At 59.3% G+C, this 23,184-nt stretch overlaps 1 protein-coding gene and 1 long non-coding RNA gene across 7 annotated transcripts; one reads left to right on the forward strand and one right to left on the reverse strand.

The window, feature by feature from the left end:
- CHMP6 (charged multivesicular body protein 6) lies at positions 1 to 10,198 on the forward strand. Of its 3 annotated transcripts, XM_064583254.1 has the most exons (9): positions 494 to 775; positions 1,549 to 1,628; positions 2,285 to 2,394; positions 2,549 to 2,636; positions 2,717 to 2,803; positions 4,051 to 4,116; positions 4,312 to 4,392; positions 5,825 to 5,879; positions 6,360 to 10,198. In XM_064583254.1, the coding sequence occupies exons 1-9, from the start codon at positions 706 to 708 to the stop codon at positions 6,413 to 6,415; spliced, it is 693 nt and encodes a 230-aa protein (XP_064439324.1). In that variant the 5' UTR covers positions 494 to 705; the 3' UTR covers positions 6,416 to 10,198. The 3 variants fall into 3 exon arrangements, with proteins under 3 accessions (XP_045744258.1, XP_064439324.1, XP_064439325.1); XM_045888302.3 differs by lacking the exons at positions 494 to 775; positions 1,549 to 1,628 and adding an exon at positions 1 to 118 and having other exon boundaries at positions 6,360 to 7,333; XM_064583255.1 differs by lacking the exon at positions 494 to 775 and having other exon boundaries at positions 910 to 1,628.
- A 620-nt stretch (positions 10,199 to 10,818) lies between these two features.
- LOC123853684 (uncharacterized) lies at positions 10,819 to 23,122 on the reverse strand. Of its 4 annotated transcripts, none has more exons than XR_006793181.3 (3): positions 22,692 to 22,943; positions 13,616 to 17,000; positions 10,819 to 11,225 (listed from the first exon to the last, which is right to left on the reverse strand). It is a non-coding gene; the product is annotated as an uncharacterized LOC123853684 (long non-coding RNA). The 4 variants fall into 4 exon arrangements; XR_006793183.3 differs by having other exon boundaries at positions 14,600 to 17,000; positions 22,692 to 22,941; XR_010408695.1 differs by having other exon boundaries at positions 10,819 to 16,157; positions 16,795 to 17,000; positions 22,692 to 22,916.
- Between the last annotated feature and the right edge of the window lie 62 nt (positions 23,123 to 23,184).

Genomic DNA, 23,184 nt, shown 5'->3' on the forward strand with positions numbered 1-23,184 from the left:
CGGCCGCGAGGGCGGCGAGGGGGCGCGGCGGGCGGGGCCGCGGGGCCGGGGCGCCATGGGCAACCTGTTCGGCCGCAAGAAGCAGAGCCGGGTCACCGAGCAAGACAAGGCCGTCCTGGTGAGAGCCGGGCCCCGCGGCGACGGCGGGGGCGCCTGGGGCGGGGCTGCCCGGCCCCGGAGGGCCTGCCGCTGCGCCGGACCGCGGGCGGCGGGCGTCCCGAGCCGCGGGGCGCGTCCGCGCGGGGGCCGCAAGGCGATGCGGGCGGGGGAAGCCGGGGCCGCGGTGTCGGGGCGTCGCGCCGCGTCGTGGTCACACCTGGTCGGCGGGCGAGCGCGCGCTCGCCGGTGGCGGGTCCCGAGCCCCGCGCCCCGGGCCGGGGGGCCGGGGGGCCGCGGGGCCGCGACTCGGGGCGCGCCAGCCTCGCCTGGGTCTGCGAGCCTGTTCGGCCCCCTCGGCACTCTGGCTGGGCTGCCGCCACCGCACTGGGCTGTGGCCGCGGTGCTGCTCTGGCTGTTGCGGATTCCGGGGAGCGCCGGTAGAAAAGTTAGTTTCTGTGGACAGGACCCTCGGAGAGGTTCAGTGAATGGCATGTGCACCCCGATCCGTTTCCGTAAGGAGAGAAGTGTGCCAGGAAGGAGGTGGTCCAAAGTCTGAGCAGAGTTTACCTTTGCCCGTGCTTTCCTTTCAAAACTACCTGCAACAAAATGCGTCATTTTTGTACGCAGAGAGAAGTTCAAATGACGCCTTGGCTGCAGAGACCCTACGTTATAAAAGGTTCTTAACTGAAGTTCCCCCGATGAAGGGGAATCGGGCACGTTTGTCCCTAGAGAACATCTGAAGGGCGGTGGGTGCTGCACGGGAAGAGCACTGAGCTCTGGGGAGTCAGGGGGCGCACCTGGCGCCCGTGGGAACCCCCGAGGCGCTTCTCTTCTCCTGAGGACTCACCTTTGGGTTTCTCTGGAGGGAGGCCTTTCCGCTTGCCGGGAATTCAGTTTGGTGTGGCCCGGACTGGAACAACGCGGTTTGCACACAATAAACCGAATTACTGCCTGAGGTTTTCCTGGCTGTAAAGCTGAGAAGCTCCAGGCCCCAGTGTGCTCTCTGCCCTGTGACCCTCCGCTGACGCCTCTCATTTTACAAAGGAGGCAGTCTGGCCCCACCTGCTTCTTTGGCTCATCTTCAATACTCTGTACACGCCCAGCTTGGACAGTGGCCCGAGGGGCAGGGGCGGGTGCCCAGCCCCCCGGGGAGGAACGGCAGCCAGAGCTGAGAAGACTGCACACGTAGGCTGGTCACGGTGTCTCTGGGCCATGGGGCCGGGATAGCGGGCCCCTTTCATTGCAGCAAGGAGAATGTGTGCGGCCATCACCTGGCCTGACCCACAAGCCATGCGGTTCCCTGGGACAGGCACTAAGGAGAACGTGCTGTAGAGGGACCCGTGAAGCAGGCCCCTGCAGACACGTCTACGCTGGTGGATGGTTTCTCACTGTCCTGAGTCTTAAAGATGTACGAACCTTTTGACTTAATTAAGTTAATTAACTCAACAGTAATCGATGCTAAAGATATAAAGCTACATATGAGAAATGCCCTGTGCCTGCAGGTGTTCACCGTACTGTCATCTGAAATGGTGAGATTTGGAAGCAATGTGAATGGCCTAAAATAGGACATGTGTAAATGACCCTGTGTCCTTTCTGGGACAGTACCCGGGGGTCCCAGGTGCTTGGCAAGATCCCGCAAGCACTTCACCCAAATGTGCCGTTTGTTGTCAACTCAGACACGGTGATAAGCGACAAGAGCAGGGTAGCTAAAGACATCGAGAACACGTCTAAAGCCGGCAGAGCGAAGCCGGGATGGAAGGTCCCAAACCCTCGCTGTGCTGGGTGGGATGGTGGCTCTCTGGGGCCCTTCTCTGCTGTCTCTGAGCCTTTGAGGCAGCGGCAACCCTCTGACCCGCCGCCCCCCCCCCCCCCCCGAGCATCCACAGCCATGCTGTGCAGTGATGCATTCGAGAGCAGGCTCTCCACCTCAGGGCTGTGGACACTGGGGCTGCCTCCCCCCTGTGCGGGGCGTCCCGGCATTGCAGGATGCTGAGCAGCACCCCTGGCCTCCACCCACTGGAGCCAGGAGCATGCCCCCCCAGAGGTGACAGCCCCAAATGTCTCCAGACGTTGGCCCACGTGCCCTTTGTCCCCACGGAGAACTCTGTGCTAGAGGGTGCTGGGTGGCCTGCGCGGGGCCCGGGGCAGCGAGAGCACGGTGTTGACCAGGCCTGCGCTCTCGCAGCAACTGAAGCAGCAGAGGGACAAGCTGAAGCAGTACCAGAAGAGGGTCACCCAGCAGCTGGAGCGGGAGCGCGAGATCGCCAGGCAGCTCCTGCGGGACGGGAAGAAGGAGTGAGTGGGGCCCAGGGCAGGCTGTGCAAAGGGGCTGCAGTCCCCTGTTGGCCTAGAGCAGGGGGCGGGGTAGGCCCAGGAGAGGCCGGTGCGTGCCGGGTAAGGCCAGCCAACGGGCACGGCTGGCGGGTCACCGTGCGGGTTCCCTCTGCAGACGGGCCAAGCTGCTGCTCAAGAAGAAGCGGTACCGGGAGCAGCTTCTGGACAAGACAGAAAACCAAATCACCAGCCTGGAAACGATGGTAGGCGGAGCAGGCAGTGGGGGGAGAAGGAGGTGGGGGAGGCAGGCCCCTGACCACCTGGTCTGCTTTGGCATCCTCAGGTCCAGAGTATTGAGTTCACCCAGATTGAAATGAAGGTGGTCGAAGGGCTGCAGATTGGAAATGAGTGTCTGAAAAAGATGCATCAGGTGGGTCCTTGCAGGGCTGGGGGCAGAGTGGAAGGGGAGCTGGGTGAACGAGGGGGCGGGGCTTGTGCCCGAGGCCACACCTGTGCCCAGGCCATTGGCCAGGAGCTGTTGGTGCCAGCTGGGAATGTGGGAAAGCCAGTTGCTACCGAGAGAAGGTGATGCTGTTGGTGGTGGACAAACCCAGGGTATTGACCTGAGAGTGGGGTGATGGGCACAGACGTTCAAGTTACTGGAAGAAAAGTCCAGTGAGGGTGCAGGAACGGTGTGGTGAACTAATTGGGAGGGCTTCCTGGAGGAGGTGAACACAGCCTTGTCATAGGATGAGGCATAGAGGTGGGTAGCAAAAGGAGGGGTGAGGCCCAGAGAGGCCGTGCCCCAGCCCACCCCCATCTCCTGATGAGTGGACAGCAAGGGCTACACAGAGCGCCACAGCCACCCAGCTTCTCTGACCGCCGTCCGTCTCTGACCACCTCTGACCAGGTGCTGTACCTGCCAGGCAAGCAGAGGCACTTCTTTGAACCCAAACGAAATCAAGTGAGCTGCCCAGAGAAAGTTTTTGACACCTTCTTACTTATTTCTTTCTTTTTTTTTTTTTTTAATTTTTTATTTATTTGACAGAGAGAGAGACAGTGAGAGCAGGAACACAAGCGGGGGGAGTGGGAGAGGGAGAAGCAGGCTTCCCGCCGAGCAGGGAGCCCAAGGCGGGGCTCGATCCCAGGACCCTGGGATCATGACCCGAACCGAAGGCAGACGCTCAATGACTGAGCCACCCAGGCGCCCCTAGAAATATTTATTTTTTTAAAGATTTTATTTGACAGAGAGAGAGCAGGAACACAAGCAGGGGGAGCGGGAGAGGGAGAAGCAGGCTTCCCACGATCAGGGGGCCCGATGTGGGGCTCGATCCCAGGACCCTGGGATCATGACCTGAGCCGAAGGCAGACGCTTAACGACTGAGCCACCCAGGCGCCCTCTTACTTATTTCTGCCTGGACCTTCTAGGCTGGTTGGGGTGCCGGGAGGTCTGGGGCGAAGGGCCAGCAGGAGTCTGAGCAGTGCAGTCGAGGCTTCTGAAAAGACGGGTCTTTTCGGAGCCCTGGAGCCTCTGTGCATGGGCCCAGCCCGCGGCAGAAACGACCAGAACTGTGTCGTGGCCCACGTGGCCTGGCTTGTGCCCTGCCGGTCCAGGTGGCCTGACTGCAAGGGCTTCTGTTGGTGCCTCACTGACTAGACTCCCTCTACCCTGATTAGGTGATGTCCATAGAAGAAGTGGAGCGGATACTGGAGGAGACCCAGGAGGCCGTGGAGTACCAGCGGGTAGGTGTTGCCGGGTTCCAGGGCCCCCGCCTTCCACCAGCCTGCAAGCGCACCTACCACCTACGTGAGTGCCCAGTGGCCGCCCTCGAGTGAGGGGGGCCCTTGAGCCCTGGGTTGTCTCCTTCCTCCACAAGAGGCCACTTACCCCCTGCCCCAGCCTGGCCACGGTCCTCACCTCTGCTCTTCCGTTCGCAGCAAATAGATGACCTATTGGCAGGAAGCTTCACTCAGGAAGATGAAGATGCCATCCTGGAGGAGCTGAATGCAATCACTCAGGTAATAGGACCTCTCAAACTGAGCACAGTCACTCATGTGATAGGACCCCCAGGACTGAGCACAGTCACTCAGGTGATAGGACCCCCCAGGACTGGGCACAGTCACTCAGGTGATAGGACCCCCCAGGACTGGGCACAGTCACTCAGGTGATAGGACCTCCCAGGACTGAGCACAGTCACTCAGGTGATAGGACCTCCCAGGACTGAGCACAGTCACTCAGGTGATAGGACCTCCCAGGACTGAGCACAGTCACTCAGGTGATAGGACCTCCCAGGACTGAGCACAGTCACTCAGGTGATCGGACCCCCCAGGACTGAGCACAGTCACTCAGGTGATCGGACCCCCCAGGACTGAGCACAGTCACTCAGGTGATCGGACCTCCCAGGACTGAGCACAGTCACTCAGGTGATAGGACCCCCCAGGATTGAGCACAGTCACTCAGGTGATAGGACCCCCCAGGATTGAGCACAGTCACTCAGGTGATAGGACCTCCCAGGACTGAGCACAGTCACTCAGGTGATCGGACCCCCAGGAGGCTTCTGCCCGTCATGGTCCTTGGCCTTGGGTGAACACCTGCATCAGCTGTCACATGAGCACACAATCCTGGTTTTGCAGCTGGTGTTCCTAAAGCGACTAGAATTTGTCCTGCACTGAGGCCCCGTCTCCTTGTGTACCTGGCTGACAGCAGGGGAGACTGGCCTGGAGAGAACGGTGTCCTGGGTTGTCCACCCGAGAACGTTGCAGGCGCCTGGGGCAGCCTGTAGCCAGGTGTGCCTGGACAGCGCAGAAATGCTCTGACTCCTCACTCAGACCCTTCAGAGGGACAGAGTGTGGTTTCGTGATCACATGAGTGGTCTTTCCTGTTGTGGCCAGGTCACTCACTGTCGCGCGCAGGCCCCGAGGCCTGTGTCCGCTCCCTGACAGCGATCCCTGTCTCTGGGCCACCGCCTCAGGGCTCCACGGGCTCACTGTGGCCCCCACCTGCCACTCCCCGTACCTGCAGGAGCAGCAGCTAGTTAGGGTTGCTGCTGTCTGCCCTTCAGTGTCCCGTGGGCACCTGCCTCCTGATGTCCTTCCTCCCGAGGACCCAAGTGCCCCCTGAGCTGCCAGGGGAGCCGGCTGGGAGGTGAACTGCCATGCGTTGCCCCCGAGGCAGCCCAGTGCCCCCCCGGGACCGGCAGCTCCACCACAGTCCTGCCCCAGAGCGAGCACAGCCGGGGCGCCTCTGCAGCTCCGGGACCCGTGTGCGTGCGTGTTCCTGAGCCCGCGCGTGTCTGCACAGCCAGGGTGTGAACCGGGGTCTCCAGGGAAGCCCCCTGGGGTGATGCAGGTCTCGGAGGTGCCGGACGCTGCAGACGTGGCGCTCTGGAGCTTTGGCGGGGAGGCTTCTCATTCAGATGGTGTCCTACAGCCTCCGCCCTGTTTCTTGTAGGAGCAGATAGAGCTCCCAGAGGTCCCTTCAGAGCCGCTTCCCGAAAGGAAACCAGGTATGCTTCTTGTCCTGTCCTTTGGAGAACAGTGGGTTCTAGAACAAAGAGCAATGCCCGGGCCGCGAGGTCCTTCGCTTCCTGCTTGGTGGAGGTTGGTGCACACCTCCCCAGCTGGGTAGGCGGCCTGCTGGAGCCAGCTCAGGAGCACGGGCCTCACTCTGGGGTCGGGCCTGGGTCTCTGGGGTGGGGGTGACCTGGTGGAGCCTGACCCCCTTCAGAGAGGCAGAGCTGGGGAAAGGCCGAGTCCGGCCAGGACGAGCTGTCCTCTGAATAGCAGGGCCCTGTGGTGTCACTCGCCGCTGGGGCCCCGTGTGGCTGGTGGTCCCTCCGTGTTTCTTTCTGCCCCTTTCCCCGTTCCTCCTTCATGCCAGGCCCCTCCCGGAGTGCGCCGCGTGGGACCAGGCTCCTCGCCACCCTCCTTCCTTCTGCCTTTGGGGTCTTCTCTACTCGACAGACACCTCTTTCTTTCCTCCGCAGAGCAAGTCCCCCGCGAGGCCAGGCCCAAGCAGGTGGAACTGGTGGCAGCCTCGTAACTTGGCCTCCTCTTCCAGGACTGGCGGGGACTCCCCAGAGACTGGGGCCCACAGAGTTTGGGTGCGTGGCCAGCCCGGCCCGGCTCCCAGGAGGCCGGCGCCAGGCCAGGCCGGTCAGGTGCTGACGGAGCAGCGTGGCGCACCCAGGGCTCCATCCCAGGGTGACTGCGGATGGGCGCTTCCCTGGTGCTGCTGTCTTGCTCTCATTTCTGGATTAAATGGCAACGTTCAGACCCTCCGGCCACACACGGCCTCTGACGCTGTGGCTCCCACGCAGCCACAGGCAGACCCAGCGCTCCTGGTGCTGGCCACACTCCTGTCCCCGGCCCCGCGAGGCTCCACGGCCGCCTTCTCCGCAGCTCGCTCTCTTCTTTCGAGGGCGTGTCGAACCCAGCTTCCTTGCCCGCCCTTTGCTCACTTCTTGCTGCTGCCGGCGGCCGGCGGCTTCCGTGAGGGAGTCCCTGCCATGGCCTGGCTTCCTGACCTGCCCAGTCTCCTTGTCGCTTCAGGGCTGGAAACCAGTCCTCCTCTGTGTCGGTGTTTGGGGGCGTTGGGCCGGCGAGGAGGGGGACCACCCCTGCTGGCTTGGTGGCTGCGGAGCCCCGACCAGCCCTCATCACCAGCGGGAGCTCGGCCCCACTGCAAAGGGACGTTCCTGGAGAGCCGGTGGTCTCCCAGGGCTTCCCGGAGGTGCTGACGGGCCCACTCGGGTGGGTGCAGCCCCTGTTGCCTGGGAAGCTGCACCCGGGGCTCTCCGACCGGGCGGACGCTGTGGGGGGTGATCGCGGCTCTCTATCTGACGGTTCATCTTGGTATTAGACAATCCCGATGATATCTCCCTCCCAACAAGAACAGAAAGGGGATCCTCCCAGCCCCCCAACAGGTCAGCCCCATATTAAAGTTGATGCCTGCATGGTCTGCTGCCTCATGGAGTAGGGTCCATGGGAGCACCTGGGTGGGTTAAAGTGTGGCTCTTCTCCTCTCGGGTCCCTGAAATACGGCCCCTTGACCCGCACAGGGCATTCACTCGAGGGCGCCTGCCTCAGGAGCACCACGTGGGGGCTGGGGACGCAGGGGCAGGTGAAGGTCCTCAGTGCGCCGGGTGGGGCTCCAGCACTGACCGCACCCTGGGCTCTGGCCGTCCCCTCAGGGCAGCTTCGTGTAGCAAGGTGCAGGGTAGGGTCCTGGTCCTCCTCCAGTGGAACAGACACTGGTGGTCCCCTCATTCACTGAGGCCGGCCTCAGACCCCTTGGGGTGAGGGAGGCTGGTCAGTTGGGTACCTCCTCCAGGAGGGGGGCTCGTTTGGAGTCCCAGTGCCCAGATGGGAAGCCAGATGCCCCAGGGAGTGAGCAGGCAACAGCAAGGAGAAGGATGGGGGGTGTCCCACTTATGGGGGCTTCCGTGCCCTTCAGTCGGAGGGCATGATGGGATGCAGCCGAGTTGCCCCGGGGGGGTGGGGGTGAGACCCGAGCTGAAAACCTGGGTTTGGAGGTGTAATGCCGGCCTCAGCCAGGAGAGGGCGCTCTGCCAGGTAATTTGGGGAAACTGGCATTGCCGGTGCCAGGCTGGCTGCTGGGCCCCACCCATGTTTCCGGTAACACAGCCAGCCACCCCCAAGACTGCACAATGGCCCTGAGGGCAGTTCTGAGAGACAAGGAGGCGCAGGCGGCCTTTCCATCCAGCGACCCTGTCCCACTCTGCAGCTGCAGGTCCAAGAGCGTGGAGGGAATGGACGGCCTGGTTGGGGGAGGTGCAGACCCCACTGGCAGGGTGGACCCATCTCCTTTCCGTCTGCTCCCCAGGACCCCAGAGCTCAGGGTTGTCTGCAAGCCTGCCCTTTGCAGTCACAGGCTGGCCTCCCTGAGGGCTTCGTCACGGGAGCTGCATGGTGGGATGTCAGGGCTCCAACTGCCCCCCTGGTGAGCGCCTGGAGAACCCGCCTGGGTCTGCATGGCCCACTCCCTGGCATGGGGAACACCGCAAGCAGCCTGGGCGTCCTGACCCGGGCGAGGGGCACCCCCATCTCCTGAAACAGCCCAAAAGTTGGGGAGGGAATCTTGTCCTCTCACACTGTCCAAGAAGTTAGATCTTACGTACCAATTAATCACCTTTTCTCTGTTTACACATTTATTCTGTTCACCTAGGGAGGTTATGCCCTGAAACCCAGCATGACCTTGAGCTGACTCCTAGGCTCTGGCCCTAGAGGTTGCCTGGCTTGCCAGCCCATGTGGGGCGGGGGGGGGGGGGGGCCGGGGTGACCCCTCCTGCTAGGATGAGCCTCACATTGATCCTGCCCAGCACTGAACCCTGGTCTTAAAATACCAGTGATGTGACCCTGACGCAACTTTGTTCTACAGGGCATAGCCCTCAGGAACACTACAGACAAGTGAGAACTGAGTTCAAACCTCTGGTGGCAGAGCTGGTATCCTGCCCAAGATCAGTGGGGGCTAGGGAAACAGGTGGGAGAGGCCTACAGGGGGGCCATGGGGCCATCAGACTAGAGAGGACTACCTGGGGAGCTGGGACAGGAAGGAGGGGTGAGGACTGGGCTCGGGGACCATTTTGGTGGGATGCACATTTGTCCCCAGTACAGGCAGCATGAAAGTTTAAAAGCAGGGGGTGGGGAGGCGGGGGCACCCAGGATGAGATGGGGGCACCACCCAGGATGAGGTGGGGCACCCAGTTATGGAATGGGGTCTCCCTGGCCCATCTGTGTGCCCTGCCCTAGGGAGGCCTCCTCCCCACCTACAGCCACCCCTTAGGGTCTCCCTGAAACCCTGCCCTACCCAGGGAGAGAATTGGGGGACATCAGGCAGAGTGTGGGGCATTGTCCTGACAACACGGGGGCTTCTGGAGGTGCCAGCTCCTCTCCGTGGTCACTCACTGGCCACAAACTCAGGAGGGAGGCCCTGCCGCCCTGTCCACATCCATGTGCACAAGAACAGTCGAAGCTCAGAGTGGCCACTGGAGGCCAGCAGAACCTGTGGTCTGAACCAGCCAGGCTGACAGGCTGCTGGGACAAAAATCCTTGTTCTCCAGAGGATCATGACAGACCCAGAGTCGACACAACACAGCAGCCAAAATGCCGGATTAGAACAAAGAATCATGAAAACGTGACCAGCTTCCAAGGGAAAAGACAATCAGTAGATGCCAACTCAGATCCAGGTGGCGGGATTATCGGAACTATGTCACAGAAGGTAAAGTTAAACACACTGGAAACAGATGGAAAGATCTCAGTTGGGGAGTAGAGAGGATACAAAAGAACGAGATGTAAATTTCAGAACTGAAAAATATACCAAAAATACAAAAAATTAACAAGCTCAACTGCAGAAAGGAGGTGTCCAAGGAAAGACTATGAGCTGGACGATCAGCCAACAGAAATCATCTGGTCTGGAGAAGAGACGGAAGTGTGGGGGCAAGTCCATGCCTCGGGGCAAGTCCATGCCTCAGGACCAGTGAGACAGGATGCGAAGGTCCAATGCTGTGTTACTAAAATCCCAAGAGAGGAGAACATGATAGCAGGAAAAAAAATTTTTTGGAGAAAGACTGGCCGAAAAGTTCTCACATTTGAGGAAAGACTTCAACTTACAGACAAGAATTGCAGTGACCCCCCAACAGGGCCAATCCAAAGAAAGCCGTGCCTAGACATATCATAATTAAACTGCTAAAAATTGAAGGCAAAGAAAAAAAATCTGGAAGGCTCCAGGTGGAAATGAAAGCTGTAGAGAGGAACAATGATCCAAACAAGCACTGGGATCAGAAACCACAGGGGCCAGAAGATGGGGAAGCGGGTCTTGAAAGTCTCTGAAGACAACGGTCAGCCCAGAGCTTTGGGGAGGAAGGAAAAGCGAGAACACTCTTCAGCAAAGGGAAAGAGCTGGTTGTGCGGACCTGCTCGAAAGGAGCTACTGAGGACGCTTTTCAGGCCGCCAGAAAATGATGCCACATGGACATGTGTGTCTTCAGGAATGGGGGAAAAACAACAGAAATGGTCAATATCTGAGTAAATTGAAAAGATAATTTTCCTTCTCAGGTTTTTAAAAATGTATGTGACTGCTGAAAGCAAAAATTCAAACACTGGTGGGGTTTTCAACACCTGTGAATGCCCACAGCTGTGACGTGAAAGGAGGGGGTAAGGCGTCTGCAGTTAACTCCAAATCCCCTGCGGAAGGGTGGGTGTATAGCGGAAACCCCTAGTGTGACCACACGTACACACAGATGCAGCCAAAAATCCGAAGGTTTTCAAACAATCCGAAAGAAGGCAGGAAAGGGGTAACAGAGGGACAGAGAGAACAATAAAGTGGTGGATCTAAAATCAATTCTTAATAACCACATTAAATATAAACAGTCCAAACACACCAGTTAAAGATAGATTGTGAATAAAAAACAAAAAGCCTGACTGTGCCATGTCTCAGAAGCCCACTTTAATATAAAGACAGGAAAAAAATAAAAAGATGGGGAAAATGTATCTTGGGAGATGCGAATCCGGGGAAAGCTGCAGTGGTCACGTCAGCATCAGACAGCGTGGATTTCAAGACGAATATCGCCGAGACGGGGGGGGGGGGGGGGACGTTATGTGACAAAGGCAGACATTGCAGTCCGAGTACCCATAGAACCACAGCACTTCAACGCACAAGCGGCAGAACCAAAGGACGGACCATCTCTTGGAGGCTGGACACGAGGCAGCAAGGCTTCCAGGATGAGGATGGAGACCAGCCGGACCGACTCACCCACTGCAGAGCGCACATTCTGTTCACGCAACACAGAACGCTCACCAACATGCACCGTGTTCTGGGCCATCCCGTAAACCTGAACAAAATTTAAAAAAAAAAAATTGAAATCCTACAAAGTATGTTCTCAGACCATAAAGTAATGACTGGAAATCAATGACAGGTCTCTGAAAGATCCACAGATATTAAACAATGGGGTAAAGAGGAATTCACAAGAGAAGTTAGAAAATATTTTTTAAGTGAATGAAAATTAAAACATTAACATTTGTGGACTATAGCTAAAGTAGCACTTTTCCTCTGAGGGAAATTCATAATACTAAATGCATATTTTTTTAAAAGGAAAGTTTCTAATCAATGAGCTAAACTTTCACCTTAATTAATTAGAAAAGGGGCAAATTAAATCCAAGGTAATCAGAACAAAAGAAATAACAGCAGAAATCAATGAAGACAAAAACATGAAAGAAAAATCAGTGACAGCAAAACGCAGTTATTTGGCAAGCTCAGTCAATTTTTTTTTTTTTTTAAGATTTTATTTATTTATCTGAGAGAGAATGGGAGACAGAAAGCATGAGAAGGGGAGGATCAGAGGGAGAAGCAGACTCCCCGCCGAGCAGGGAGCCCGATGTGGGACTCGATCCCGGGACTCCAGGATCATGACCTGAGCCGAAGGCAGTTGCTTAACCAACTGAGCCACCCAGGCGCCCCAAGCTCAGTCAATTTGATGAGCCTGAGCCAGACTGACCAGGACAAAGGAGGCACAAATTACAACATCGGGAATGAAAGGGAACCATCACTAGAGACCCTGTAAACAGTAAAAGTATATTAAGGAAATATTAGTTTTATGCCTGTGAATTCATCAATCTAGAAGAAAGGGACCAATTCCTTGAAAACCACACACCAGGCAGCTCGTCAAGGCTGCCCGGATGGGGCGCGCACTCGTGTCTGCTAAAGAAATGCAGTCCCGCTAGACACCAAGGGGAGACATCATAGCAATTTTGCACGAACTCAGGGAAAGCCGATGAGGGAGTGCTTCTCAACGTACTCTACCAGCATCCAGCATGAACACAGACACAAGATCCTCAGCAAAACAGGAGCAAACCTAATCCAGCAATATGTAAGAAGGGCTCTTTATCCTGGAATAACTTGATTCTGGGATCAATCAAATGGGGTTTATCCCAGAAATGTAGGGGTTTATCCTGGAAATGTAAGGTTCAATTACATACAGATATCAATCAATGTAATTCACAATATCAACAGACTAAAAAAAGTCTGATGACATCTCAGTAGATGCAAGAAAAGCATGTGACAAAATTGAGCAGCTAGCATTAAAAAAAACTTTGCAAACTAGGAAAAGAGGGAACTTCTTTATAAAAGGCATCTGCAAAACCCTACAGCTAACAGAATGCTTAATGGCAAAGGGCTGAATGCTCTTCCCCCATAAGACGGGGAACCAGGCAAGGGGACTCCTCTGGTCACTTCTATTCAACATCTCATTGGGGGTCCTAGTCAGCAGCATCAGGAGAGAAATCAAATGCACACACGTTGGGAAGGAAGAAAGATAAGTTTCTAGTTGTGGCAATGTGACTATGTACGTAGAAAACCCCGAAGGATGGGGCGCCTGGGTGGCCCAGTCGTTGGGCGTCTGCCTTCAGCTCGGGTCATGATCCCAGAGTCCTGGGATCAAGCCCCACGTCGGGCTCCCTGCTCAGCAGGAAGCCTGCTTCTCCCTCTCCCACTCCCCCTGCTTGTGTTCCTGCTCTCGCTGTCAAATAAATGGATAAAATCTTTAAAAAAAACAAAAACAAAAACCCGAAGGAATCTACAGGAAATCTGTGAGAACTAACCAGCAGGTTAGTGAGCTTATGGACTACCAGGTCACTGTATAAAATTCCATACATATTTCTATTTACTAGCAATGAACTACTGGAAGCAAATTAGAATTTTAGACTCGGGAAACAGACTTCCACTGCCTAGGATGGAGTAGCAGGTGCCAGGCCAGGGTGCCCGCTACAAAATAGGAAAAGGACAAAATACAGAGCTTGCCCTGTTGGAGCATCTGAGAGCCGTCGGAAGCGTTGCTTGCGCCTGCTTTGAGAAAATCTGAATCACGGGCCTTCGATATTGGCAGCTCTTGGGGGGGGGGGGGCGCCGTGAGGAAGCTTCCGGCAGGCCCCCTTCGATACACAGCCTTCGAAGGGCCTGGGCGTACGGCAAGGAGAAAGAGGCCTCCAGTGGCTCCCACGGCTTAAACCCTCTGCCGAAGACCATGTGTGTGCACCGTCAGATCCCCCTTCCCGGCTCCGGGTTCCTCACCACAGTTGGGCAAGATGGCCCGCCAGAGGACAGGAGGGCCGGGCCCGGGGTGGGAGGCGTCTGGGCAGGCCGGGAGGGCCGTGGTGCGGCAGCGTGACCCCGGGGTCGGGGGCCGCTAGATGGACCAGGTAGCTCTCCAGGTCCCCAGTCACCTACCCGATCTCCTGACAAAGCCCGATGCTGCTCAAGCCTGAGGCTCTTGACCACCAGGATGCAGATGCAGCGGCCCAGGGCCCTGGGTGGGGAGAGGGAGGTCTCGTGGCCCAGGGAAAGCCCCTCCCAGGTCCTGGCCTCTGTGTGACAAGGCTGAAGCCTGGTCCCACCCCACCTGTCCCGGGGGCTGGTGGTCAGAGGCCTTGGGCAGGTTGCTGGAGCCCAGCTCCCTGGCTCCCGGACACCACCTGGCAGCCCAGTCCTGCCAGGGCCACAGATGGTCTGGGCTCCCACCCAAAGCATCCGCAGGCAACAGGTCAGCACTTCCATTCACTCTGCGCGTCTGAGGGCAACTGCCCTGTTTCTTCCCTGAGAGCACCGGGCAGGGGAGGGGCTGCAGGTCCTCGAAGACATCTCAGATGCCGGACAGCCCGGGACCGTCTTCAGGCCAGGGGGCTCCATCCGGAATGCACCCAGGAATTGCTCAACTCACAGAGTGGCCCGTGGTCCCTGCTGCTTCTGGGGCTCTGCCTGGGCTGCAGGACGCAGCTGAACTGGGTCCAGGGAGTCCCTTCGGTAGCTGGGCGGACGGGGGCCGAGTTTTGGTCAGAAGCCTCTGAGAGCGGCTGTCTGGCCTCCAGGGCTCACTTCCCTGATGGAGTTCTGAGATAACGAAATTCTAGAGAAGTCTGGCTCCTCCAAGGAAAGCGCCACACACGTGCCAAGGTGCCCCCTGTCACGAGGCTTCAGGGAAATGCAAATCAAAACCACACTGGGACATCACCTCCCATCCACCAGGATGGCCAGACCCAAAAAACAAATCACAAAGCCGGTGAGGAAGTGGAGAAATCCGAGCCCTTGCGTGGTGCTGGTGGGGATGTGGATCGTGAGTCACTAGGAGGAACAGCTGGGTGGTTCCTCAAAAAGCTAAACATAGAGTCACCACGTGACCCAGCAGGCCCACCCCTGGAGACACACGCCACGGACCTGAAAACAGCGTTCCAACAGAAGGGTGCGTGTGCAGGTTGGCGGCAGCACCGCCCACGGTCCCCCGAAGGTGCAGACCTTCCCGCGGCCCCACTGTGGACGGACAGCACGCGGCGCATAGTACTCAGCCGTGAAGAGGACCAGGGAGCTGCCACACGGCGGACGCCCAAGACATGCGCCAAACGCAAAAGATCACACGGGGTAGGATCGCACTGACGAGAAGCCCACGGATGCAGAGAGCAGGCGCCAGCCGCGGGCGGGCCGGGGCTCCCCTCGAGCGGATGACAGTGCTCCGGAACCAGATGGGGGAGGTGGGCGCAGGGCGCGGTGAACGCACTCGACGCCTGTAATGAGGACGGAGCTGCACACTTCGAAAACGCTTCCTCTGTTACGTGATCTTCACCTCAGTCTTCAAACACGAGCTCACAGGGGCTTCTGAAGATACGGGTCACAGCCAGGGCTGTCAGGGGAGGGGACCCCATCCTCTCTCACAAGTATGACCTTTCCTTCCTCGCTGGGCCCCAGGAGGACAGGCTCCCGGAGGTCTATGGCTTTGTGGGGCCTCGAACATCATCAGAGAATTTCCCGTCCCTCAGACCCGGAGCGCTGCAGCCACCGGCCGACTGCCCAGACTCAGGGGCAAGCACGAGGACTGACACGACCGGAGTCCATGGCTGCCCTGTCCCTGTCACCATCCCACCCATTCCTGCAGCCTGTCCACCCGACTGTCCTCGAAGATGCTCTGCACATCCCCGCCTTGCCTGGGCCACGTCTCTCTGCAAGGGCCACCAGTCCCCATCACCTTTCTGGGCCGTCCACCAGGTGGCAGTGAAGGCTCCCCGATGCTCAGTCCCTGCCCACTGGCCCAGGCCAGCGCCCTGCCTCCTCTCCGCAGACCAGGGGGCCCAGCTGCCAGGCCCCCTGCTCCTGCAGGCGGAGCTCGGCATAAACTCAAATGCACCTGCACCCTCGGCCTCTATACCTCCCTCAGACGACGGGGGGTTGCCCATCCAGCAAAGCCACGCAGGGCTGTCCTAGGACTGACACTCCCAGTCAGATCAGACCTGTCCCAACTGCCTGCAAATTACCAGCTCAACTTCCCAGCCACACTGCACTGAAATCCCACGTCGGCTCTCCAACAAGGAGCCTGTGTCCCCGCAGGAAGAGTGTCGGCTTTTACTCTCCTGATGCAGAATCAAGGTCACTGACGTTTCCCAGCAGGAACTCTGCAGGCCAAAGAATGAAGGAAAATTACAACTGAACCCAACACACCAGCCCCTGAGGCCGCACAAAGGACTGTTGGCACCTGCGGTGCAGAGAAAGTCTCAGAATCTGGGTGTGAATTAACAGCAGAGCTGCCCGAGCTCCCCTGAGGCCTCGCTTCTGTCCCCACAGAGTGGCACTCTGTAAAGGCCACATGGTCGGTGTGGAGGTTAAATGTCACCCCAAGCTGTTTAAGTTGTTTTTCCCCACGGGTGGAATGTTCTTTTCATAGGGACATCCAGGCGACAGCCAAAGTTTCCAGGAGCCTCTGCAAAAATGTCTGTTTCTTCCAACTCTTGAGAGAGAGAAAGAGAAAAGCCTGATGGCGTAAATCATATTCTCAAGCTAGAAAACTAAAATGATTTTTCTCAAAGTCACGTCACCTTCCGACCAGACCTGCCAGGGAAGCAGTTCTGAAACTCCACACTTCTTTGGGATCTGAAAGCGTGGCAGTGGCCTGGCTCCTCGAGATGTGGAGCCCAGTGCCAGCCCCAGCTGCAGCCTGTGTCCCGGAGGGACCGCAGAAGGGACTGGCCCAGCGTCCCCAGCCCACTGCGTCCCCAGCCCACTGCCCACCCTGCCCCTGCCAGAGGCCAGGTGCTTCTGTGGCTTCTCGGTCTGGCTGCCCTGTGGACCTGGACTATGGGCATCGCTCTCCCCAAGACCCCAGACTCCTCTTCCCAAAATTCCCTACCATTTGCTCCAGGAGCTCGTAGCCAAATACCCTCTGTCCCCCACGGGTGTCCACCTGCACACGCCCGGGCACCGGAGCCAGCCTGGCCCCTTGGCCCGCTCTGCTCTCTGCCTGGCCGGTTATATCACGGTTATTCTAGCACATTCTAGGGTGAGCCGCAGCAGAGGATAACTGTACTCATGTGCTACCCAAGGGGACGGGACCTCACATGTCCCTGTGCCACGTCCAGGGGACACACCTGGCCCAGGAGATCCCCCCACATAAGGAGCCACCCTAGACAGGGAGACGACAGGGCGGCCGCAGTCGGGAACCAGGGACACGCCGCTGGGCCAGTCTTGGCAGATGTCCATGTGCACGCCGGACAGCAGGGCAGCTTTGACCCCCGGCGGGCCACCCACAGGCCGAGCCCGAGTGGGCCTCAGCGCCGCCCAGGGGTTTCAGGATCTGCAGCGAGAAGAAAAAGTCAGATTTCAGGGCTGAAGACAACATTTTAAAATCCGGCTTTAAATAAACATGGAATAAAAAAAGAGCGAGCGGAGCCTCCGGCAGCTGAAATTAGAAGCAGCAACCCTGGGCAGGGGGGCCATCTGTGTGCACCAGGCAGCGCCCGGAGGCGGGGGCTGCCTCGACGGGGAGGGCCGCCGGGACAGGCCAGGCCCCGTTTCCCAGGGCAGCCCCGAGCCCCGACTCCAGAGAACAAGTCCCCTCCTCTCTGCTCCAAACCACCTTTCCCATCACTGTCGGGGCCACTCGAGTCTGATGAGAGGCAGAGAGAAAGGCACAAAGACTGCGGCTCGGGGCGGAGGGGGAGCGAGCCCGGGGCAGCCTGCGTCTGTGTCCTGGGCCTCGTCTCAGCAGCTCCCCGAAGGTCCTCCCCACCCGACCCCAGCCGGGAGGCCCAGGGACGGGACTATTTAAATCTGCACTGTCAGCTACCCGGGAACGATCAGCAGGTGGGTGCCGGAGCTGGCGGACGCGGGATGACGCTGACATGCAGAGGGGGGAGGAGCCCTGAGAAAGTCGGAGCCTCTTCGCGCCCTGGCGCTCACCCCCGCGCCGCCTCCCACGGCCCCTGGAGTCATGCCGAGGCGCACGGATTATGTAAGGGGGCCGGTTGCTGGGGAACCTCTCCCACCCAGCCCTGCCACGCGGCCAGCACCTCCATCTCCTCCACCCGCCAGGAGCCCCTTTGGGCCTTCCCGCTGGCCTGGCCCCCAGGGAAGCTGGGGGGACGTTCTAGGCTGACGCTGAGCCCCAGCAACCATGGCCCAGGAGGCCACACCTGAGCCTGACCTGCACTTCTCCATCTTCCTCTGTGTGTGTCCGCCAAGCAAGCTCCGGGCCTTAGAGACCTTAGAGATCTTGGGGACAGGGTCCCTTCCCGGGCACGCCCTGTGCTCCCTCGGGGACAGGCAAGGTAGGGCACAGATCCCTCCAGGCCCAGGCTGAATCTGTCCCGTGTAGGGCCAACGTTTTGACCACAGTGGAGAAAGCCTTTAAACTGTGTTCAGGTCAAGGATGAGCAGGTTTTGGGGAAAGTGCAAATGTGAGTAAACTGCGGAGGAGGGGGGAGGGAGACAGCCCCCATCTGGGGTGGCAGGAGAGCGGCCGCCCTAACCTGGCCTCCACTCCTGTCCTTCTGTCCACAGACCTGGCCCAGGGCACCCTCTGTGGGGACAGGGTCACTGCTCCACCTGCTGGCCCCGCAGAGGCGGGGTTCTGGCGGGGGGTGGGCTGCGGGCTGCATGGAGGCTGGTGCCCCTCTCCCTTTAATAAACTTTTAATTTCAGGGCAGTTTTCAATTTACACCATTATTGCAAAGATACACCACCCCACGTTTCCTGCCGTCAGCACCTCCCGCCGGCGCAGGGCGCGCGTCACAAATCAGGAACCAGTCTGGCTCGCTGTTGTTAACACAAGTCCACACTCTGTTCAGGTTTCCTTGGTTTTCCTGTCACACCCTGTCTCTCCCCTGGTCGTCACGTCTCCCCAGGCGCCTCTGGGCTGAGCTGTCTCTCCCGTCCCTGGTTTCGAGGGGCCCGGCAGTTCTGGGGGGCGCTGGACGAGGTGCTGGGCTGGCCCTCCATGGGGACGCGTGTGATGTTCCTATGGAGCTTACACTGGGGTGATGGGCTCTTGGAGGAAGACCACAGAGCTGACGGGCCTTCTCATCACGTCAGGGCCCCGTGGGGTCCCAGGGACGCGAGCTAGCTCCCTAGCTGAGGCGCGCCTGCCAGCGTCTCCCGCGCTCTCGGGAAGGCGGTGGCCACGCACAGCCCACACGTAAGGGCTGGGGAGTCTCCTGGAGGAATCCCCACTTTTTAAAGAGCAGCTTTTCATGTGCCTTTCTACGGGGCATCTGGGTGTTTTCCAGAAATGTCCGTCTAAGGGCTATTGACCATAATCTCTAAAACATTTGAGGGCTTGTCAGGTGCCAGGCACAGTTCTCGGCACTCTTCCTGCCGTTTGCACTGCGAGTCTCCCGAGGCTCTGCCCACCTCCCCCCACCTGGGGCTCACAGAGGCCGGGGGAGCGCCCAAGCCCCACTGGGCTGTGCCGGTGACTGGCTCCTGGTAACCGGCTCTTCCTCCACTCTGCGTCCACTCCCTCACCAGCACACCCAGCCGGTAGACACCAGGCCTAACGCAGGGGCAGGAAACGTGGCTGTGCTTTTGTGCTGGACAAAGCTGTGGTGTGCCGGAGGCTGCTGAGGGGACCCTCCTGCTGGCAGGAGCCAGGCTCCCCCAGGCCTGCGAGCTTCCAGCGCAAGGCGGCTCCGAGCTTTCTTGCTGATACTGCGGACAGTCACGGAGAACGTGGGCCTGGCCAGGACCCAGAAAACAGTCCTCTGGACACAATCAGACGGTGTGCCATAACCCTGGCCCAGGCCAGTCACCCGGGGCACCTGGTGTGGACGGGGTCAGCAGTGCAGGCCAGGGCAGATGGGAAAGGTGAGGTCCTGCTAGGTAGGCCCGTCCCTCCGGCCCTGGAACTTTCTGGTTAACGATTACAAGTGCTTTAATCCAGGAAGGAGAAAAGGAGAAGGAGTCTGGATTGGCTGGCTCCTTCTCTGAGAGCCAGGAGGAAGGAGGAAGGCGGAGGAAGAGAGAAATGGCCCCCTTGCCAAGCAAGCACACATGTCCCTGTGATCCGAGCCGAATGGCCACCCCTTAGGCCAAGCTCGGCAGAAACCAGGTTAGGCAGAAAGAGACACGGAGTTTGTGAAAGCCCTTCAAAGTTTTGCTGGGTGGCCACCTCAGAAAGGACTCCTTCTGTTTAGCAAAAATTCACAAACCCTTGTGCCTGCCTGCCAGGAGAACAGCTTGCTTGAAAAGCAAGGCTGTCATCCTGTAATTAAATCTGAGACCCCCCTCCCTACGTGGCGCTGAGATGAAGCCACTTATATAACACGCCTAAAAATAAGCTGATGAAGAGACGCACTTTTATTCTCCCTGCTTCCAGCCCTTTACTCCTGGGCCACCCAGGCTGGGGTCTGCTGAGCTGGGGGTCAGCGTCAGTCACCCCACATGGTCGGGTTCTCACCTCCGACCGTGGCCCAGCAGCCCGCACGCCTCAGGGCCCGGGGCTGGCGCCAGGGCCAGAGGCCCCTCTAGTTCAGAGCTGGGTGCTGAAGATCCACACGGCTACCCATCGCCCCGGTCACGCAGACCACAGAGGTGAGGACCAACAATCAGGCGTGACAGGGAAGCTGGTGGCTACAGAGTGCCAGAGCACCTGCCTTCTCAGGGACCCCTGAGCTGCCCCCCAGCTCTGCCCCGAGGGCCGGAAGAACACCACCCCGGTCTGCGGCGTGCTGGGAGCTGCCCATCTTGGCTGGCGCTGGCCCTCTTGCTAATCCTCTCCGACTTCTCCATCGTGACAGCGCCTTCCTCTTCCCGGTCTTGGAGGGGGCGGGCCAGACCCCAAGTCTAGGCAATGATTTCCCAGCTGCACTGACTGCCAACCTCCAGGCAAGGCACTCGATCCCACAGCCCCCCACACACTCCGAGTTAAGGGGAGAAAGAACAAGTGGGTTTTATAAAGGGCTCAGAACACTCCAGAATAAAAAGGTGCCAAGACAAAGGTGCCCCCTTAACTCTGGGAGCTGGCACAGGGGCTGACCTCTCAGCACCCAGCCCGCCATCTAGCCCTGTCCACAGCTCGGGCCCTAGGCCCTTACCCCTGGCCCTAGCCCCGCCCCAGACTTCACCACTGGAAGGGGCTTCCACACAAGGAGGAAAACCCTCAGAGAACACTGGTGTCTCCCAGGCGGGGGGGCTAAGACCCCCGCTGAAGACTCCTTCACATCTGAAGGAGTGGGCGCGCCCATGCTGAAGACCTTTCTGGAGTCTGGTGGTGCAGAGAGGCCACCAGGCAGGGTATAGGTCTCCAGGCCTCTCTAGGACGGCCTCGCCCACGTCTCACTCTGCGCCTGCCATGGGTCCTGCCAGGTTCTCGGTGATGCTCGGTGCAATGCTCCTTCACTTTCACTGGTGGCAGGTGCCGACTGATGGCTTCCCTCCCCAGGACGGGCTGCAGGGCCATCAGCACGCCGGGAGGCAGGCCAGGCTCCAAGTGGGTCCCCTACCTCAGCCACTACCAAAAGTGAGCATGCCCTCGGGCAGGAAAGTCAAGAGCAGGAGCTTCTAGAGGGTGGGGTGGTGCTTAGGACTACGGAGGCTTCTCTGGAGAGGACCCTCTCCTCCCTCTACTGTTTTGAGACTGATAGGAGCGGACAGCTTAGAACTCTCCAGGCTGATTCCCCTCCCACAGTGATGAGACCCCCCCCTACCCCCGCCATTTCCTAAGGGCCTCCACCTGTCATTCTTCTGGTCCCAACCACGTCACTTCCCTTTGGGCAGGCAGCAGCTCTACCCTCCACCCACCCAGCTCTACTCCACCTCCGCCCTTGACCCAGGTCAGGTCAACGGATGGTAGTCCTGGAGCTGGCTGGACGGAAGCGTGCACAGCATCAAGCTGGCCTGGAGAAGAGGGAAAGAAGGGAAGGAAGACAGTCCCAACTTCAGCTGCACAAGCAGATAAACACCCCAGTAGTTAAAGCTCATCTGAACTGGCTTTCTGTCACTTGCAACCAAAAGAATCCCGGAATCCACTTGAAAACACCGCAAGCAATAAAGAAAAAAGAGGAAACCATAGCTGGGATCAGGAAGGAAATTCAACCAAAAAGGATCTGCCTGTGATCGAAGGCTGGCAGATAGAGCAAGCAGGCTCTTCCTGAATGTCGCTTCCCTTTCTCGGAGGTGCTCCTACGAAGTGGAGCACACTCCATTTGGGTCCCGGGCGCTGTGACTTCAGGACTTGCCCGAGTCCCGTTCTGTCCACAGCCATCTTGCGGGTCTGTGTCCCCCTGGGCACCTGCGCTTGAGGAGACCTGTGAGCGATGGTCCTGGATGGGATACTAGTGGGGAGTGTCAAGCTCCATTAGAGGGAAACACTCAGATCTGCTGTTTTACAACCTGAAGCAAATAATTCCTCTATGTAACTCTAATCTATGTAAATATTTTCGCAAAGCAATGACAGGGGGAGCCGTGTGTGTCAGCTTGGTCAGCTTCCCCAGCAGAACCTCCCAGGAAAGGCCTCCAAAACCAGCAGCTCTGTCTGACCCCTTGATCGCTCAAGGGAAGTTCTCCCTCCACAAAGAAACTGCACCCAGCAAGGGTCTTCTGCCATCGCAGGGTCCTCTCCTCCCCTGGGGGGCCCTGGAGCCCCCCCCCCATAGGGTTCTCTCCCCACCCCCCATCGGCCCCCTCTACGATCTTCCTGGCAAATGCTCTCCGTCCCAGACGACGCTCTCTCTCCTCCCCAGGATTTTCCTCAGGGCCCACCCCACACCCGTGGTCACCCCTCCCAGGGTCCTCCCCTCCCAGGGTCCTCCCCTCCCAGGGTCCTCCCCTCCCAGGGTCCTCCCTTCCCAGGGTCTTCCCCCAGGACGCAACCCCACCCCGGGTCCATCCCTCCCACAGCCCACCCTCCCAAGGTCCTCCCCAGGGTCCACCCCTCTTAGGATCCACCCCCAGGATCCGCCCTTCTCAGGATCCTCCCCAGGGTCCACCCCCTAAGAGCCTCCCGCCCATCCTCCTCCCCGCCGGAGACTCCGCCGGCCCGCACACTCACCTCCCGAAACTCCGGGTCCACGCCGGACCCTGAGACAGCACGCCGGCCTCCCTCCATCCGTTCTTGCGCCCACACGGCCGGCCTCGGGCCGCCCAGGGACCTTCCCCCGCCCGGCGCGAGCCCGCGACCCCCGCCGCCGCCGGGAGCTGCGCCCAAGAGGCGCCGCGACTCGCGACTCTGCGAAGGGCCGCCCCCATGCGCGCCCGCCGCAGCGCCCCCGCTCCCCCACCTTCCGCTCCCCTCCTCCAGCGCCTCCGGCCCACGCCGCCCCGCCCCCAGCCCGGCTGTCGCCCGGCCCCCAGGCTGTTCCCGGGGCTGCGGCCCGCGCCGCGCCTCCGCCTCCTCCCCTGCGATCGACAGCGCTGCCCACCAATCGCTGTCGGCAGTCGGCCCGCGGGCCCCGCCCCTCCCCCGTCTCCGGAACCCACCAATGGGAAGTGCGGTGCGGGGGCGGGGCCTGCCGGTTGCCTGGCAGCGGCGCGGCCGGGCGGGG

Source organism: Mirounga angustirostris, unplaced genomic scaffold, assembly GCF_029215605.1.
Source record: "Mirounga angustirostris isolate CCGP_5_RB_7025 unplaced genomic scaffold, mMirAng1.0.hap1 SCAF_17, whole genome shotgun sequence".
Taxonomy (NCBI): domain Eukaryota; kingdom Metazoa; phylum Chordata; class Mammalia; order Carnivora; family Phocidae; genus Mirounga; species Mirounga angustirostris.

Excerpts from the sequence above, each read along its gene's own strand:
- CHMP6 (XM_064583254.1), top strand. The coding sequence starts at position 706 with ATGCGTCATTTTTGTACGCAGAGAGAAGTTCAAATGACGCCTTGGCTG. Across the intron at positions 2,804-4,050 it reads GTCTGAAAAAGATGCATCAG|GTGATGTCCATAGAAGAAGT; the intron begins GTGGGTCCTTGC and ends TACCCTGATTAG. Across the intron at positions 5,880-6,359 it reads GCTTCCCGAAAGGAAACCAG|AGCAAGTCCCCCGCGAGGCC; the intron begins GTATGCTTCTTG and ends TTTCCTCCGCAG.